Source organism: Macrosteles quadrilineatus, unplaced genomic scaffold (assembly GCF_028750875.1).
Source record: "Macrosteles quadrilineatus isolate MER2022 unplaced genomic scaffold, UCM_ALF_1.0 Scaffold_9__3_contigs__length_116548681, whole genome shotgun sequence".
Lineage (NCBI taxonomy): Eukaryota > Metazoa > Arthropoda > Insecta > Hemiptera > Cicadellidae > Macrosteles > Macrosteles quadrilineatus.
In genome coordinates, this window is record NW_026542602.1 from 95,998,848 (window position 1) to 96,017,576 (window position 18,729).

An 18,729-nucleotide genomic window follows, 5' to 3' on the forward strand; every position below is an offset into this window, starting at 1 on the left:
AGACAAAATAGGAGTACCTCAGATGCAGTAGTTGAGCTTATTTCTGATACTGTGGAGGCCCTGGATAGATCCCAGAAGGCAATTAATTGGTGTTTTCTGTGATCTTTCCAAGGCCTTCGACTGTGTGAGGCATGACATCCTTCTGGAAAAACTTAAACTATATGGAATTGTTGGTTCTTCCTTGGCCTGGTTCAAATGCTATCTTCAGGGACGTTATCAACGAGTTGTCATCAAAGATAAATCTAACATTAAAAATTTCTCAAACTGGTGTCCGGTTCTTCATGGCGTTCCTCAAGGGTCTAAAGTTGGACCTCTTCTTTTTATTCTTTACATAAATGATCTAGCTGCTACATTGGATTCCAGAATCATACAATTTGCCGATGACACTACTGTGTTGGTCAAAGCCCCATCTGTTGCCCTAGCGTCTATCAAAGCATCGGAAAATTTGAACAAAATAGAACTTTGGTTAAAACAAAATGGTCTTCATCTCAACTGTTCAAAAACACACTTACTTCATTTTCACAATCCACAGTTAAATACAGAAAAGGTAACCATCAGCTTGGATTCTGGGAAACAAATCAAGGCTTCAGAAAACATAAAATTTCTGGGTTTGTATATGAATGAACATTTAAAATGGACAGAACATCAATTTCAGGTGACTAAATCGTTAGCCAAAGCTTTGTTTGGATTAAGGGTCATCTTCAAAACAACGGGACTAAATGCTGCTTTGACTGTTTACCATTCCTATTTTATGTCCAGGGCTTGCTATGGCATTATATCTTGGGGCAGCTCTTCGATCATAGATGCGTTTTTTATTCTTCAAAAAAAGGCCATAAGAGTTTTAACTGACACTGCACCTCGTACTTCTTGTCGTCCTCTGTTTGTACATTTGAAACTATTAACAATTCATGCTGTGTATATATATCAACTTTGTATATTTGTTAAAAAACACTTGACCTCATTCTCATCACAAAATCACCAACATCCATATAACACTCGACATAGAAACACTCTTCAGTTCCCTATCCATAGAACAGTTATTTATGAGAAAGCACCTTTGTATATGGGTAGAAAGCTATTCAACCACCTCCCTAACCAAATCAAATTGACAGAAAAGATGGATATTTTTAAAAAACTACTTAGGGAACATTTGGAACGACTTTGTCCTTATTCAGTTGATGATTTTTTTTTTGTAACTAACTCTTTTTGTTATATTTTAATCTTTCGACCTTATTTTTTAACATATTACTATGGTAACTACAATGAAATAAAATAAACAATATCATGTTTTTTGTTTGAAAAACTGACGTGTCATATGTTTACTGGTGATGTATCACAATTATGTAAATTCTATGTGACAAATAAATATTTCATTTCATTTCATTTCATTTTTCATTTCCTATACAACACTGATTCTAAAGTCTTCTTTCTGGTTATCAAAACTCAAGAACAATTTAATACACAAAGAATCTCTGGTTCCTGACCTGGATGGTGCCTAGTTATTTAATTTTATTTGCGGTTACACTTTAATATTGCACCTGCGATTAATTAAATCCGTTATGTAAGAAAACACGTTTTTAATCTCACTTGGTTAGGATTTGCTTTCAAAACGTGATCGGAAATGGTTGCGGTATTTGTAAACAACATTTGTAAACATATCAGTGACAGCTAGAAAAAATAATTTTAATCAGAACAGCTGTTCGTTATTTCATAGATGATTATGTGATAAAAATTGGGTGAAAACTTGACAAAAATCGCACAAAACTGCATTTTTGAACTACGTAATTTTATTTACTAAGTAGTGAGGCCATATTTTAATGGCTAAAGACACTCTTGCCAATCCAGTGAATACATTAAAATGACTTGGATCGTGATAGGTACTCGCGTTTTCCTGGAGAAGATAGCGTAAAATGCCATGTTGAGTGTTACAGACGGACAGACAGACAGACAGACAGAAATCGAGATAAGACTTGTTTCTGCTTCTTTAATGTATAAAACGTAAAAATAACCTAAAAATATATAATTCTGAGCAATGTACAGACAAAACTCTTAATTTTATTTATATAGATATTATGTGGACTGATCACCACAAAATATTAGCCCTTCTCCTAAATTATACAGACCAAGTCTGTAGATATATCAACTAACTCCATTGGGGTTTTCTTTTACAGTACAATGTCAGACTTCAAGTCAAAACTGACCAACTCAGAAGTCAGCAGGGGTCCACCGAGGGAAGCTGTATCGGATTTAATCGACCCAGCTGGATATCCAATCACTGGAGCGAGGCTACATTCTCACTGGGAGTACGGTGCGAGTTTAATTCTGGATATAATATTTGACAAGACACCACATATAGTCTTTCTACCGAAGCGGTTCGCTTTAAACCTAACACAAGCTGAGATCGACTCCATTGCGGCTGACGGGTACAGGGTTAAATGTACTGGCAAGACCGGAAGGTCACCTAATGTTAAAATATTTCAATAAATACTCTGAATTGTAATTTTTACTTATTTACTAACCTGGAGTATCGAACACAACATGAGTGATATTGTGGTCACCACCTCGGTGTTCTCGTAAGATCTCGACTCCTTCACAGTGTAGCGGGCTTGAAGATGCCTCAAAGCTGCACTCGCCTCCTCCTCCTCTTCGAATTTAAACAATACCACGAACTGTGACATGATGTGACTGCATATCCGTATACACATATTTTTACTACATGCATTTATACCCAATCCACACTAAGGAGTTTACCCTGACTTTGCAAGTCGGTCACCTAATTCAATCAATCAATCAAATATTCTTTATTCAAGTTAAGACAATATGTCTTGAATAGCGTCATTAAACTAACATAAACAAAAATTATAAACTAAATAATTAAAATCATTCATTACAAAGGATCTATATAGTAAAACTAAAAATGAGTGCTATAACTTTAAAAAATCACAAAATCTTAGAAGGGTACGTCAGAGTAAAACTAGGTAGTATCCGGAATTCAAGTGAACGTTTTTGATAGAATAAAATGGGTTTCTTATCAATAAGTCTTTTAAGTCTTTTATCAATAATTCTCCCTGGTTGCATTTAGTGCAGTTGGTCACCTACATGTTGTAACAAAATATACACTGGTTTAATTTAGTGACCCCTATAGTCGGTCACGGCAAATACACAAGGACAGCCAGGCGGCACCAATTCAATCAACCCAGACAAGGCCGTCTTGACAGCACCAATATGTACAAGTCTCCAAATATCACATTATCAAAGCTGAGGAGACCCCTGTAGTCGGGCACGGCGAGTACAACCGCCTGTCGGCGGCAACAAATCAATCAACCCAGACAAGGTTGTCACGGCAGCGCACCTCAACACCAATATGTAGTAGTCTTCATATATCGCGCTTTCAAAGTTGAGGATTATATATCTACTCAGACCTAAATGATAGTTTCGTCAGTGCAGTTCCTTAAAAAATTGATCTACAATGCCACTATCGGCCGAACTATAAACACACGTCAATTCTAGCGCTCCCAGGCTCAGTTATTGAAAGCCTAATGGTCAAGAACAGCTAGGTCCAGTTTCAAACCATCAAAAACTGTAGAATTTACCCAGGACTAAACCTAAGTTCAGATTAATTAGTGAGCATTACAATGCAACACTATTTTAAGCTATCCAACTATTTTAGATCAATTGTTTTTCAATACTTAGATTGAGTTTCCAGAAAATAAATAATACATCTTTACAAAGAACAGTTTCAACTTTTGCAAGGAATAACTACAAGTTTGACATACTGGTTCATATTTTCCAATGTGGACGAAAGGTTCTTAGATTCAAACTTGCAGCTGGTGCGAAGTTCAAAGAAAATGTGTTTCCTGATGAGTTGAAGCTGTCCGACCTTGAGTACTGTTTCCAACACCTGAGGCCACACTTTGCCTGCTCTGCTCGTCCATTGAGTATACACCTTGCCTGGGTTGGCTGGGGAAACAGACAATATTGTTAAAGCATATATCTTACAGCTATTTGTCACAAATAATTCATACATTTATTTATGAGTCTGTTAACATGACAGCTCTAGCAAAAATGATCCTATTTTGATGATTGGTATGAATGTGTAAACCTACAATTATACTAACAAGTTCGCGAACTAGCATGACCCCGACAGGGGTTTAAGGGTTAAAAATTCCATTTATTTTCTTAAAAACATAATAATTTGGCAATTTTGCATAATAATTTCCAAACCATTTTGTAGAGGTTAACGAAACAAATAATTTTATATATTGAAGCTTGTTATACACTTAATGGTCAGAGATAAAATTCTAAACAACTGCAAATTTTGAATTCCCATGTTTTGCTGTTGTAGTTTATCTTTATATTTAATACACTAGGCATATTTTTTTCATAATTGTTTTGGAGCGGTGGTGCTACCAACCACCATGTCCAAGGTGTCGTTAGAAAAGTTCTTAGCATGTAGTTTTGCCATCAAACAAAAAACCTTTGGAATTTCATCAGGGCTCTGCCCCAGTGGCTTTCAAAGTTCCCATGCTATTCTTAGGGAGAAAATGTATGTTTGTTTACATTTTGAACATATGAATACTTTGAAATTGACACTAATGTTTGAAACAACTGGTTAACTTATACTAAAATTGGAGACATGTGCTATAAGGATTTATTAGATTAGTTGAAAAGATTGGTGTTTCACTGTTTTAAACCAGTTTTTATTTGCACAAAACCAAAACATAACCAAAAAACTTTTGACATAATGGAGACTATAAGACGTCGTTCAGGACGGGCAATAGGAGGAGGCTGACGAACTTAAACTGGTAGACGCGAACGAAATACAAATAATACTATTGTGGTTGATAGCCAAATACAGCAAGCACCCTTCCGTGTTGGGTTTAAGTGTGCTCTCCAACAGCCGCCTGAATATTTCACATTCAATTTAGGACTGTTGGATAATCGCTGCATAAGCTGTTGATTTTGGAAGACAAGGAGGCGGGTAGGACTACAACGGAAACAGAAGAGAGGAGGTATTAGATGAGTGGCAAATGCGTTGGGAGCAGTGTTTTATGTTAATGTTTTAAAGGTTAACGATTCGGATATATACCTAACATCAGAAAGAGACAGGAACAAGATTGGGAGATGGGCCATTATGAAACGAAGTTTGTCACAGGACATGGAAAATTTCAAGGCAAATTTGTGGATATTTCACCTGGTGGAAGAGGAAGTATGTAGATGTGGAGAAATAAAAACTACGAATCACGTATTTGTAAATTGTTCACTTCAGTAGACAAATAGGAGAGAACAGGAATAAGTCTTGAATAAAAGAGGTCTAGAGATGAGAAAATAAAACATGATGAGTGGCAAAAAACAATTGAGACGTTTAGAAAAGTAACTAGGGAAATATTAAAAACCAGGAATACATAGGCTACAGGCTTTTAAATTTAAAAAAAGAAACAAACAAAAACTAAGAAAGAAAAGGAATGAAAACTTGCCCATGAAGGGGAGAGGAAAGGTTAGAGCGAATATCAATGGTCCCTACCGCTCAGGGCGGTATGGGGAAGGGAGTAGTTCTGTTAGGCTTTTGGACACATAATGTGTCTGGACGAGGATTGAAAGTGGCTGAAGCCTAAAAAGAAAGAAGATTTTCACGGGAAATTGGCCTGGCAAATAAGTCCCAGACTTAAGCCAGGGTGGTGGGAACGAGGAGTTTGCTACAAACATTTACTGACTTGTTTGAAATTAAATATTTATCTGAGTATTTCCATAATCTTTGAGTTGAATCTTTTAAAGTCATCAGAAATTATGACTGTTATTCGTTTAAAAAAAACGCATGTAATACTTAGCAATTGCTCGTTCCTAGCAGTTGATAGCACACAAACAGTACGCAACACATCAAATTTCTTCCTTAACTTATTTGGTCTGTAATCGACCAAATAAGCTGAAAACAACATAAAGATGCTTTACCTGTCAGTAGATGAAATTTGAGAACAATTTATTGGTATCTAACACTAAAAATATTCTCATGATTTACTTACCAACATTTTGATCATTAGGGCTGAGTCCTTTTGCTACTGAACCGAACAGTTCAAGCCAATTCTTATCTTTCAAAACACCTCTTTGAAGCACAGACAGGAAATTCTGAAATAATTATTGAAGTGTCAAAAATATTTTTTAAGATTTATTTATAACAGTAAAAACAAACGTACAAACTAGTATAAAAAGAATCATATTATGATTAAATGTGGTAGGGTAGAAATGGTATGTTTTGTTGTCACACTGGTACCGCAATATGCATTATCTGAAATCCTTGGCCTATTTTACGGCGTTTTAGTTACAGGAACAACAAGTTCCAGATGAGAGGCAAAGCAAGTAATAATATTATAATGTGGGAATAATTAAGTGTGGAGGATTATATAACATAGAAATGATACTTTTTATCACAAATGCCAAAATACATTGAGAAGAAAGATTAGAGAGTGAAGAAAAAATATCACTGAGAACAACAGAGGATAAATTGAGCATGATAAATCAGCTGATTGTTTCCCATTACTCAAAATTAGAGCTTGGGAAAACTGTCATTTTTGACATCAGCTGCCATAAACGGTTTTTTTTTGTATGCAGGGTGATGGAAAATTATATTTTAAAATTGACATTAACAGTTGGCACACCTGCAGCTCAGTGACAATCATGAAGGAGATGAGACGGTCCAATCCTGTGATACCTGAGATGCCAACAGCAGAGGAGATGTTGGTGAACAAGTTAAGACCTGCCACCTGCTTCTGTGTCTTGGTGTCAAACCAGGACGTTGCTGACATCACGTACAAGGTCGTTCTGTAAATAGTTAAAAAATAATGTTATGAGAGTGACCAAGTTGGAGGCAAAACTTTATTATTACTTGGTTGTTATGCATTGTTAAAAATCAGCTTCTTCAGGGTGTCCAAGTAGGAGGTAAGAAAGAGTCACAGTACTTTCAGGTGGATGTAATTTAAATAATCTGGAATTCTTTAACTGCAATAGACTCTCTTCTATTCAAATTTGTTTGGTTCCGAAGCCACATGAACATGAATCAAGCTCTTGTCTCGTATGATGTGTGGTTTGAAACAAAATCATTCATTTTTATAGTAATTTTTATCAAGTTCTTATTTAATTTTGGGCAAAGGTCTGGTCCCAACATGTCCTAAGGGAGGTAACCCACAGCAATTTGAACCCTAGTATGGAAATATAAAGCAAATATAAATATCAATTAAATTTCCACAAGAGAACAGGCAAATGAGTCATGGAAGCTTTCAATTGTATTACATTCCACATTTGGAGTTACAGGTAATTAATTTCTGGGGAATGTGACTTGACAGCAAAAAGTGTGAAAGTTTCAAATTGCTCACCTTGGGTCTGTGATACGGATGAGTTCATGAGCTAGTCGCCCGACAAAGGTAATAGACTGAGTATCGGTTGGGGAGAAGAGTGGCACGGGGATAGCTTTGTTCTGGTGTACACTTTGCCAAGACATAACCTTCACTCGCAGGAAACTGTTACACTCCATGTCTACATTGAAGCCAATCACTCTGCACAGCTCCTCCTGTCAAACAAAAATCAATTAATGAAGATGTACATTGAAACTTTTGTTGAAGAAGAGTTTTAATATTGAGCTACCAACCCCAGTAGCTTTTAGTGACGGTGCCTAAAGCTAATAAGCCAGGCATTGCTAATTAAGACTGAACAAATTGGCTTTCAAGAGTACTTATGGGATAGTTGACTTCAGATCACTCAACAGAGTAGGAAGTTATTAATTATAGGTATTTTCTTTTTCTCTCTTTTTAAAGAGAAAAGTATAAAAAGTTTTGTAAAGCTGGAATTTATTTAGTCTAGTTGATGAATCCGTTTAAAGTGAATATAATTCTTCCAAAGTTTATAACATTTGAAAAAATATACAATTTCCCTTCAAAAACAATAATAATAGGATTCAGTTGACTGGTTGTTCAACACCAATACTAACCTGCCAAATCTTGAGACCGTAGATGCCAACATAGTCTTGGATATATTCAAAGGAACGCCGATGGCCGTCCATAATGGCTCCCAGAGCTGTCAACTTGTCACTGAGTTCACTCACCTACGAGGCAAACAGCAATAGTACATTTGGAAAACCAAAGAATTTGAAAAATTAATGAAAGCCTTCCCAAAAACAGATTAGGCCTATTTAATAATTGAATAAATCTCATTATGATTAAATTGAAGGATGGCACAAATATACAAAGATTCTACTTCCTTTAGATATATGTTGACTTTGACAATGATATTTTGCAACTGTATTCGTTTAGAAAGATCATACATTGTCATAAGAGTTTTAATATTTTCTTGCACGAATCATTTCCACGACAAACCTCGAAGATTTGAAGCAAATGTTTACCTTCCAGCAATGATTTCCTTAACAAAGAAGAAATCAATTTTCTGGATTCAAGTATAAATTAGTGACAAGTTGGTTCCATTTTTTTTTTTTTTTTTTTTACGGTTCAGTTCTTGGCCAAAAACGGTTTTCGGATCCTGGTTCCGGTAAAAAAGCTGCATTTTTTTTAGTTTTATATTTTATTATTGTAGCTATTAGAGGGTAGTAATTAAAATTTTAATAACAAAATACAACTAATCTTTTTAAGGACTAAATACGTAAAGTAGTTGACCGAACCGTCAAACTGAAGAACCAAAGTTTTGAAACGGTTCTCAGTCCTGGTTATTTACCCAAAATCCGTTGGAAACGAGAAACGTCTTTTGGAACTGACACATCACTAGTATAAAAAATGTAAATTATTAAAAACACATTTTAAGTTAACTCAATTAATAACATTCATTTACAAAAACATAATAATGTAAGCAAACCAAATAGCAGATGATTCATAACTTGACATATATCATCTGATAACAATAAGCCTACAATACCTATGTGATACCAAACCAAACAAAAAACACTCAATGAGCAATTATGAATAAACTAAACATGAATAAACACACAAAACAACAATGCAACCAACCTTGAATCATAATAATAATAATCATAAAACCAACCTTAAGTGGCTTTAAAATCCCAAATTAACAAAACTACCTTGGCCTTAGGATTGAAAGTGAGGCCGGTGTGTAGAGCGAGTGCGATGTGGTGTACCAACTCCTTGCGGATGCCGTCCTCCAACAGCTGTTTAGGGTCGATCCTCACAATCCCCACCAAGGTGCTCTTCATACGCAGCACTCCCTCGGTAAACACAGACACTCGGTGGGTCAGTTTAGCAACCTGAGAACAAAACAATGTCAGCAAACAAATATTGGAATGAAAAATAGTTTATATCGCTAAAATGACTAGTAAAATAGAGCCAAGATTATCTGGAGTTAATGATTAGAGACAGAAAAACATTGTGTCCTGCAAGTGAATATCTGATTTTGCAGCAGTTAGCTTCACCACTGTGGAGTAGAGAAATTACCTCCATCCTATGGTCCAGTTGAGCATATTCCCGCAGCTTGTCTTTGTCCAGCCTAGTCGGCAGCTCCTTGATAACAGAAGTCTGAAGGTAGACTATCCTCGCCATCAGACTAAACATGGACTCTGGTATGATGTGCAAAACCTGAAAAATAATAAACACATTTAACACCAGCAGACAAATTATCTGCCTTGTGCGTCGAGAAATTTGAGCGAGCAGGCCATAAGGAATGGTAGTAGCATGACAGTCAAGCAGGTAATCAAAACTATAGGGATGGCGATGGATAGAGCAAAAAGAAGACAAGATGATTAGAGAAGTGGAAAATGGAAGTGTAAATGAATGGCACAAGAAGGATATAGAATGTGATGTAACTAAAAGCACCAGGCTTCTGTAAGTCAGTGTAACAAGTTATGTTTTACAACTCTTTTAGCTTCTAGAGGTGCTATTTCCAATCAATGTCCAGTTAATTAAAATTGATCCAGGTGCAATGATGATAGTGCCTTGGCAGCTTATTGGTTTTTAAACCAATGTACTTAGTTATTTGTTAGGTTTTAAAGGTAACCTGCATTAGTTTACAAAATAAGGTAATTTCCCTAAACAAAAGAGTGTTTAAAATATTTGAAGAAGAACTATGAAGAGTCTACTTGTATGCGTTTTATAGAAATAAAATACTGATTTTTGATTCTACGGTCAGTAACACAGTCAACAGTCTACAAGTGGGATTACAAGTCACCTAACTAATGATTTTAAGCAAAAAAGCAACTACATCTCTTACAAAACTGTCACACTTACTCACTCACTCCTATGGCCATTTATGACCAAGGCAGGATTTGGCCGCACCAACAACTGCTCTCCATCTCTTTTTTATTTATCTGTCACACTTACAGTTAGTAATTTATTTTACATATTTTGAATATTTGTCATGCGAGTATTCCAAAAAAACATATGAAACACACACTAGTGAGTGACTTACCTTGCGTACATAGCTGACCAGCTCATGACTGTAGTACTGAGACACAGACACCAAGTCTGATGAACCAGCTTGGTTGATCCGCAGCAGAGGAATCTCCATTGCAGACGACAACTGGAACAAACAGGGAGGTATAGCCTACAGTAGTCCGTGAAGTCTGACTGTGATATTTAGACAGTTGATGCTATTACTAATCATTTATACGTAGGGATGTGTCGATTCTTTACAGCACGATACTTTGACATTGATTGGTATTGGTATTGAGAATCAATTTTAAAAAGTCAATGCTGATAACGGAAAATTTCCGATGTTGATGTCTACACGACAGATGAGGTTAGACATGAGGTATATTATATTTCATGTTTTTAGAAGGGTTTGAACTTAAATTGGCTAATTTGTATTTTTCATTGCTGCATTAATTGTTTCTTTAACTACCGGTACTTGAAAAATGCCCCATTACCCAAAAATTATTTTATGGAAAGACAAAAGGACTGGGGTTGGTGTAGTGTAACCAATCCATGCGGAAAAATTTGTAAACAAAATTGTGTCAGTACGGTATTGAGAATTGAGGATCAATTTTTCAAGGTTTCAGTATCAAGAGTTGTGATAAATGTGGTTATCGACACATCACTATTTATAAGAAAGGTGTTGGCAGGCTCACCCGTTGCTTTGTTTGATTTTCATACAAGTACTATGTCAGCAGGCAAATGCAAAATGAAAAGATGACACTAACCTTTTAGCAAATTTTCCCATAGGGAAGAATATATGAAAATCTGAATGAATAGTGCTTTCAAAATGAAAAAGTATATCAGTACAGGGTCTAGGTTTTTCCATGCCGCCATGTATAATAGCTTCTTTAGTGATAGGGAAATTCACTAAAAATAAGGAAAAAGCAAATCATACCTTGAGGAAGGTAGCTCTAAGCTTGGTAACCATCCCTGGATCTGTTTTGATGCCATCTTGCATCAGTGCAGTGTAGCTGTCTATGAGCTCCCATCCATAACTGATGTCCCCCACTATCTGCAGATTGATCAACACAGCCTCCTTCACGTTCACTCCTCGCACCATCTGGTGAAGGTAGTTGCGACTGTCCACCAGGAACTGGCGCACTTGCAAGTTGTGGTTCAATTGATGGAATTCTATAACCATGTACAATTTTGGAAGATCCATATGCTATATTTTTTGTATTATACTAGGATATTTTGTTTCATTTTGACTTGTTTGCGTCTCATGTGGAACATCGGCAATTCAAAGGCTAACAAAGGATTTTCGGTAGAAGAAGAGGAAAATGAATTAAAGAGGAAGGAATGGATACAGGAGGAAATTATACTAGGGAAAAAGTTCTAGGCAGGACACAGGACAGAAAAAGTTTGCACAATTAATTTTATATTTTCTCTTACAATAAAAATTGTAAATACCGTACCTATGACTTTTTACAAATGCCTACGCCAAAATATTACTACGAATATTACTGAGAAATATTACTAATTGAAAATTAATAGCTTAAACAACATTCCTTATTCACTTCAATTTGTATACAATGTATAATATTTATATAAATACAATCTAAATATGACATACCTTGTACTTCATCCAAAGCTTGTATCAGTTGAACTATTTTTCTGCCAGAAATAGTTGGTTCTTCAATGTTCAAGGAGCTGATCTGCTTGTTGATGTCCAAGAACCATTTTTGCAGGTTGTCTAAAACATAAATTTTATAACTTGACATAATTGCAGGAACCTCATTACATGTTAAGTTACAATTTTTGTATGTGTTTAACGGTTACCTAAGTGGCCTGTGCCTTAAGTATATAGAATCCACATTCAAACAACTAAAAGAACTTATACAAGAAACATGATTGGTAAGTGTAACACCAAGGTGTACAACTCACCATTCTTGTCCACCCTGGTTAGTGGTTTTGTTCCTGAGAACACTTCAGCCAATTCAGCCATTCTCTCCCCAGCCTCCTGCTTACACTTGGACCACTTCTCTTCTCTCTCCGTCAACAGCTGTGGACAAGACAAATAAACACAATGAAGCAAACATATTCTCTCATGCACCGTATACCTATTATACCTCTCATATACCTATTACACGCAGAAACGCTGCAACTTCCAGTAATCGACCTTTAACACACCAAACCATTTCAGTTGAGTTCAAAACAAAGAAATAGAATGCTTTGAATTTTAAGTTTCCAATTGAAAGTTTTGCAATAAAATTTTAAAGTTGTAGCAGAACCAAAACGTAATGGGAATACTGCAGAATCTCGATGACTGTAAATGAGTTTTCAAGATCATCAACAATGATCAGTATTTCAAAAGTGTTACAGGTCCACCTTAGAAATAAAATGGAGGCATCTCAAATTAAGAAAGGTTTAAGATGATCTTTGTCTACAAAACGTCACTTAGTGAAAACATAATTTTAAGGTGCAGTAAACTTTACTAACTACTGTCTTGTTTCAAACTGTATTACACTTTCTTACTCACTTGATTTATTGGGTTGAATTCAGTAAGTAACCATAATTATGAATATGAGTAATAGTATTATGAATTCCTTTCAGTTTAACAGGGTAGTTACTTACCGTTTTAAACAAGTCCTTAACCTTGAGTTCTAGTTCGGCTGTGTTGAGCAACAATTTAAACACAGTCAGTGACGAGTGCTTCACATCGGCCATCACTTGATCCCTCACTTGTCGACACTTCTTGCCCACTTCGGCCACTACAACAGAAAGAATAATCTTAAGCGAGCAGTAGGCCCCGTCTTCATCTTTGATCTTCATCGGGTAGTAGACCTACCAAGCTATTAGATAGGCTTTTCCGGTCAAAGAAGACTGTTAAATTCGAGTCTTGATATCAATACCTTAAAAAATCAATTTTGATACCAATACCATTTTTTTACTTTCCCAAATTTTTTATTTGATATGATTTTATTATCTACATTAATGTCTGGCTTGATCATGTGGACATCATCGTCATCTTCCAACGTTGCGGCCAAATTCTATTCATCTCCCGTGCCAGACATCAACATTGTCTGCGGATCCCCGATCAGGAAAGATCAACGTCTTTAAGCACGATTGGGGCCAAAGGGGTGACTTTTCGATGTTGCATTCTTCGTAGATGGTTGGTTATCAGAATCAGCTCTTGACGACCGATTCTTGATAGCAATAACTAGACCTCTACCTTGAATGTTTCACAGATGTAACCATTTTTCTTACCAGAGTGGCTAGACGCAGTGTGAAGCATCAACCAGCGTAGTGAGACGTTGCATTCTCTGATCAAATTGATCACTTTGTTGGCATGGTCCAGGATGTTGTCTCTAACTAGAGAACCCTCCGTCAGCAACTGTTGTGTGTCCTTTATCAGTTTCTGCAAAGAAAATATGATTGACTGTTGTGAGATATTTTTGGTTCTTGTGTAAATTTCATAACTATTTATGGGTTTTTACTGGGGCTCAGCAACCTCAGTGGCAAGACAGACTCCGTCATCATCACCGGCAACGGAGGACATTAAATATGAGTGGCAACCAGCACTGATGGACATCATATCAAGCCCTAAGCAGTCAACAGAAGGACCTACATTGGAAAAGGTTCCACCGGAAGTGCACGATCTAACAACTTGATACATTGTGAGGTAAATAGCTTAAGCTCTATTTTTAATTGTAGTTTAAACAGCAGGCTTGTATGTGATTTAGCAGGTATCCCAAAGAAAAGTAAACCAAAACCAACTGATTCTGGTGTACGTGTGTTGCATTTAAATGCCCAGTCTATAAGAAATATCAATTAAATGAATTAGCTGTTGTTTTGGATGATGTAAAATGTGTTCTTGTCTTCATACACGGAGCACTGGTTGCACAGATTGGAAGTCTCTTACCACTTTTGCAGTTACCAGTTAAGTGTTAAAAAATGTAAAAGCACACAGTGACAGAGTAATGGAGTGAGCGAGTTCTTGGTTGAATCATTGACTATAGAAAGTAGATGAAGTTCAGGACCATCTCACCAGGGGCCCTATTTTTGAAATGGTTGACAGTTGAGTCAATCGTCTGCACTCAACTCAACCAACAACAGGATTTGGTATTTCTGAAACCCAACAGTTGGGAAGCGAGTTGGGAATCACTAGTTGAGTGACTCGTTTTGGAAATGTAGGGCATACGACCGCACGAAATTCAGATTACGTCATTTTGAACCAATCACAATGCAGAGTTCTTGCGATCTTCGATTTAACCTCTTCTTACCATATTTCGAGACACTGAGGTAAACTGTCAACTCCGTTCTTGAGAGATTGAGGTTATGTCTTGCTTAATCTTAGTGATTGCAAAAGTACCTTAACTTATATAAACTTAAGTATTAAAAATATAATTTACTATGGATGTTTGTTTTAGGGTGTAGCTAACTATAAGTTTAGGCATATCCTAAATACATTATTATTTGCTTTCTTCGTCTCTATTTCGGAACACGTCAACTTATTTTAGTTTCCTTCATCGGTTTGTTTTATGTTATTTTTAATTGTGTTTTTATTTAGGTTAAAGCGGCTATTTGCCATTGCACTGAAAGCATATCGTAACTTAAATTAATTTGATCCCTTTATTAGGTGAATATTGAAACAAACTATGATATTGTTTCTCTCTACCACAATCTTTAATACCTTAAATCATAGGTCTAATAACAATAATTATCTTATTGTATTGTTCAATTAGTATGCCTAGTCTATTTCAAACATACCAACAAGGATAAAACCCTTGATTAAATAGTCTAGTATTGACACAGTAAATAAAATTAAAATGCAATTATTCTACAGAAAACAATCGCATAAAGTATTGGGTGCTAATACATTGACAACAAATACATAACCTCTAAATCGCAATTAATAAATTAAAGCAATAACAATATGGCGTCGACTCAAAACGAGCAATTTTTTACCGAAAGAGGAAGAAGAAAGTGCAGTCAACCGTCCACTCAACAGCACAGTAGGTGGTGAGTAGTTTTGGTTGGATAAGTCGACCATCAATCGTTTCAAAAATACGAAACGATTGGAAATAGAATGACTCGACACTCAACTCAACAGTCAACCATTTCAAAAATAGGGCCCCAGAGTTTACTAGGGTATATTAATTAAAATGGGTTGAATCTATACTTATTTAATACGCAAGCAGGTTTTTTGTGACAATTACTCCTCCGAAACTACTGAACCGATTGACATGTTTTTGGTGTCATTGGAAAGAGCGTAACTTGAAGTTGTGCAGGAAACTTTCTTTTTAGGGAAATAATTAGAGAGTGAGGCCCTGGGGCCCTTTAAAGTTTCGTATTTCTCCATAAGGATAACATGGGAGATAATTTTTATTTACAGAAACATATGTATGTTTCTTGAAAATAGTCAAAGTCTACTACATAATAATTGCTGAGTATTATGACTGTTAATGTATATTACATTTCAATCAAGGATTAAGTACCTTAAAGTTTACTCATAATGGATGTTACTACTTTATTTTAATGCTGGGAATGGTAAAATTTAGTTGAGAATAAGTTACCATGATTTAGAAAACTTTAATATAATAATTTATGTATTTAAAATCACAAATCTTTGACAATATTAATTCATTTGAAACTAAACAGCTGATCAATAAATCAAACAAATCGTCTACTTCATGTGAATAATATTGTAACACAAACATAATTTTTGTTAACCAATAACTTGATTCTTTTTTACTTGTGGGTGTATTTTGAGTTTGCAGTTAGGATAGAACTAAGCCAAGTAACTTTAATGATACTATAAGGAGAATATTAATTTTATGCGGGCAATAACGGTGGTAAGAAGATTAAGTAAAGTATTAATGTGTTCTGTTTGTTTAGATAATATATGCTCTCAAAACGTGAGAAACATTTTTTTATAATGTCAGACAGATTGTGAGATTCTGTGGTTTGTTCACTAACATGATGATGACTGGAGTGGTCAACTTCACTACCATTCCGCGCAGTTTGAGCCAATGTTATCCCTTCCTTTAAGATTACATACACATCTAATTTTCTTTATAAACTAACAGTATTAATGAATTACTACATGGACTTGACAATTTATTGTCAGTATACCAAGGTAAAGAAGAGCGGGTCCTCGAAAACAGACGAAGGCGGAGACACCCATCTAGAAAATCCAACTGAGTTTTTAAATAAAAAATAAAGGTCAGTAGATTGCCAAGGCACAGATTAGACTAATAAAAGGGGGCAGTGGTTTTATTGACGAGGAATATTAATACATCAAAAAGGGCCTCATTAATGGGACAAGGCTTCATGTGATCAGAACGGTCAACAACTTAATAGAATGAAAAGTCCTAACTGGAACAAGTGAGTGGGGACATATTTTGATTTCGAGGATACAAATTTGCCCGTCTGAAACAAACTTACCTTTTAAAATGGAAAGATGCTAATTTCTGTTATCTTTAGCATTTGCAGCACAAGCACTTTAATTAAAGAGCAGCACTGTTCTTACCCAGACCAATTTCAGTGCATGAGCAACTATATTATGTTGTTTTAAGTAAGGCAACATCTTTTAATAGGATACGCATATTCATTACGGAAAATTCTGACCAGGGTAATATTCCTGAAGGTAACTTTATGACTAAAATCGTAGTATTAATGGAAGTGATTTTGTGAAAAAAATTTTGTTTTGTAGTGTTTATTTTTTAAAGTGTTTTCTTCAAGCAGCATTTTATGACCCTCAAAATATGCTACACAGGCCTATTGGTTTGATATGATCAAATTGTTTGTTGAATCTGTTTTTAAAAATCTTTAAAAAATAACTACCCTATAAAATTCATTGGGTGTGTGTATTCTAGTAAAACAAAAAATGATCCCTGGACAATAAATGTAAGACTTAATGAAGACACTGTCAAGTTCAAAATCGACACAGGAGCTGACGTGACAGTAATACCATCCAACATAAAGCTAAGCAAAAAAATTGCAGTCCAGCCTACCCAGAGAACTTTAAGTGCGGCTGGAGGATCGCCTCTTTCTGTTCTTGGCACAATCACTGCAAAACTCTCTTACAAAGGACAATCGTGTATGGAAAAAATGTTTGTGGCTGACAAATGCACAACACCACTACTTGGCAAACCAGCAATAGAAAAACTAAAAATAATACCGGTTATTCGTGAGGTATCGAAAACTAATTTCAACAAATCTGCTAATGATTGGATCAAAAACTTTCCTGACCTTTTCAGTGGTCTAGGAAAAATGAAGGGGAGCTACGAAATTGAACTTAAAAATGATGCAAAACCTTATGCGATATCAGTTCCTCGACGGATTCCAGTACCTCTTTGGGAAAAAACAAAGAAGGAGATTGAAAATATGGTGAATATGGACGTTATAACACCCGTTGATCACGCTACTTCTTGGTGCGCACCTATGGTCGTGGTGCCTAAGAAAGATAGAACTCAGGTTCGAATATGTGTGGACCTTACTATGCTTAATAAGAATGTGTTTCGACAAACTCATCCTATTTGGGGCATTGATTATACGATGGCTCGAATAAAAGATGCCAAAGTCTTTTCCAAACTGGATGCCAACCATGGGTTTTGGCAAATAGCTCTTGCAGAAGAATCTCAAGATCTCACCACGTTTTTAACTCCTTGGGGCCGATACAAATTCAAAGTTCTTCCATTTGGTATCACAAGTGCTCCCGAGTATTTCCAGAAACGAATTCAAGAAACCTTAGGATCTCAACGAAACTGTTTAGCTCACATCGATGACATACTTGTATGGGGTTCCAGTCAAGAGGAACATGACTTGATCTTAAATGAAGTTTTAAAGAAACTCAGAAATGCTGGAATTACATTGAATAAAGACAAATGTGTATTTTCTCAGCCAGAAGTACAATTCTTAGGACATCACCTTTCATCCCGAGGGGTTCAAATCAGCCATGAAAGAGTCAAAGCCATTCTTGAGATGAAACCTCCATCTGATATAAAAGAAGTACAACGCTTCTTAGGAATGATTAATTTTTGTGGTAAATACATACCAAATCGATCAGAAATACTAAAACCAATCCATGATCTACTTAAAGAGAAAAATGAATGGTTTTGGGGAGAACAACAACAGCATGCGTTTGAAAGTATAAAAAAACTTCTGACCTCAGCACCCCAACTAGCATTTTACGACCCTCGCTTACCAACTCTTGTGTCAGCAGACGCTTCTTCTTATGGTCTCGGCGGATTGCTTCTTCAGAAACATCATGATGGTAAATTCAGACCTGTTTCTTACATTTCAAGGTCACTTACAGAAGCTGAAAAATCATATTCAAATATTGAACGTGAAGCCCTGGCAATCA

General features: G+C 35.9%; 1 protein-coding gene across 4 annotated transcripts in view; it reads right to left on the reverse strand.

Annotated features, from left to right (window-relative positions):
* LOC129002318 (WASH complex subunit 5-like) overlaps window positions 1-18,729 on the reverse strand; it is a 44,890-nt gene that overhangs the window by 16,643 nt on the left and 9,518 nt on the right. For 2 of the 4 annotated variants that reach the window (XM_054430022.1, XM_054430021.1), the window contains exons 8-20: window positions 13,629-13,779; window positions 12,996-13,132; window positions 12,306-12,423; window positions 11,995-12,114; window positions 11,317-11,552; window positions 10,417-10,527; window positions 9,447-9,587; window positions 9,077-9,259; window positions 7,979-8,092; window positions 7,368-7,561; window positions 6,654-6,816; window positions 6,021-6,123; window positions 3,777-3,960 (exon numbers count right to left, since the gene is read on the reverse strand). In XM_054430022.1, coding sequence (XP_054285997.1) covers window positions 3,777-3,960; window positions 6,021-6,123; window positions 6,654-6,816; window positions 7,368-7,561; window positions 7,979-8,092; window positions 9,077-9,259; window positions 9,447-9,587; window positions 10,417-10,527; window positions 11,317-11,552; window positions 11,995-12,114; window positions 12,306-12,423; window positions 12,996-13,132; window positions 13,629-13,779 — 1,955 coding nt within the window. Of the gene's footprint in view, window positions 1-2,372; window positions 2,686-3,776; window positions 3,961-6,020; window positions 6,124-6,653; window positions 6,817-7,367; window positions 7,562-7,978; window positions 8,093-9,076; window positions 9,260-9,446; window positions 9,588-10,416; window positions 10,528-11,316; window positions 11,553-11,994; window positions 12,115-12,305; window positions 12,424-12,995; window positions 13,133-13,628; window positions 13,780-18,729 lie in introns of those variants that run through there. The other 2 variants (XM_054430025.1, XM_054430024.1) reach the window with 2 other exon arrangements.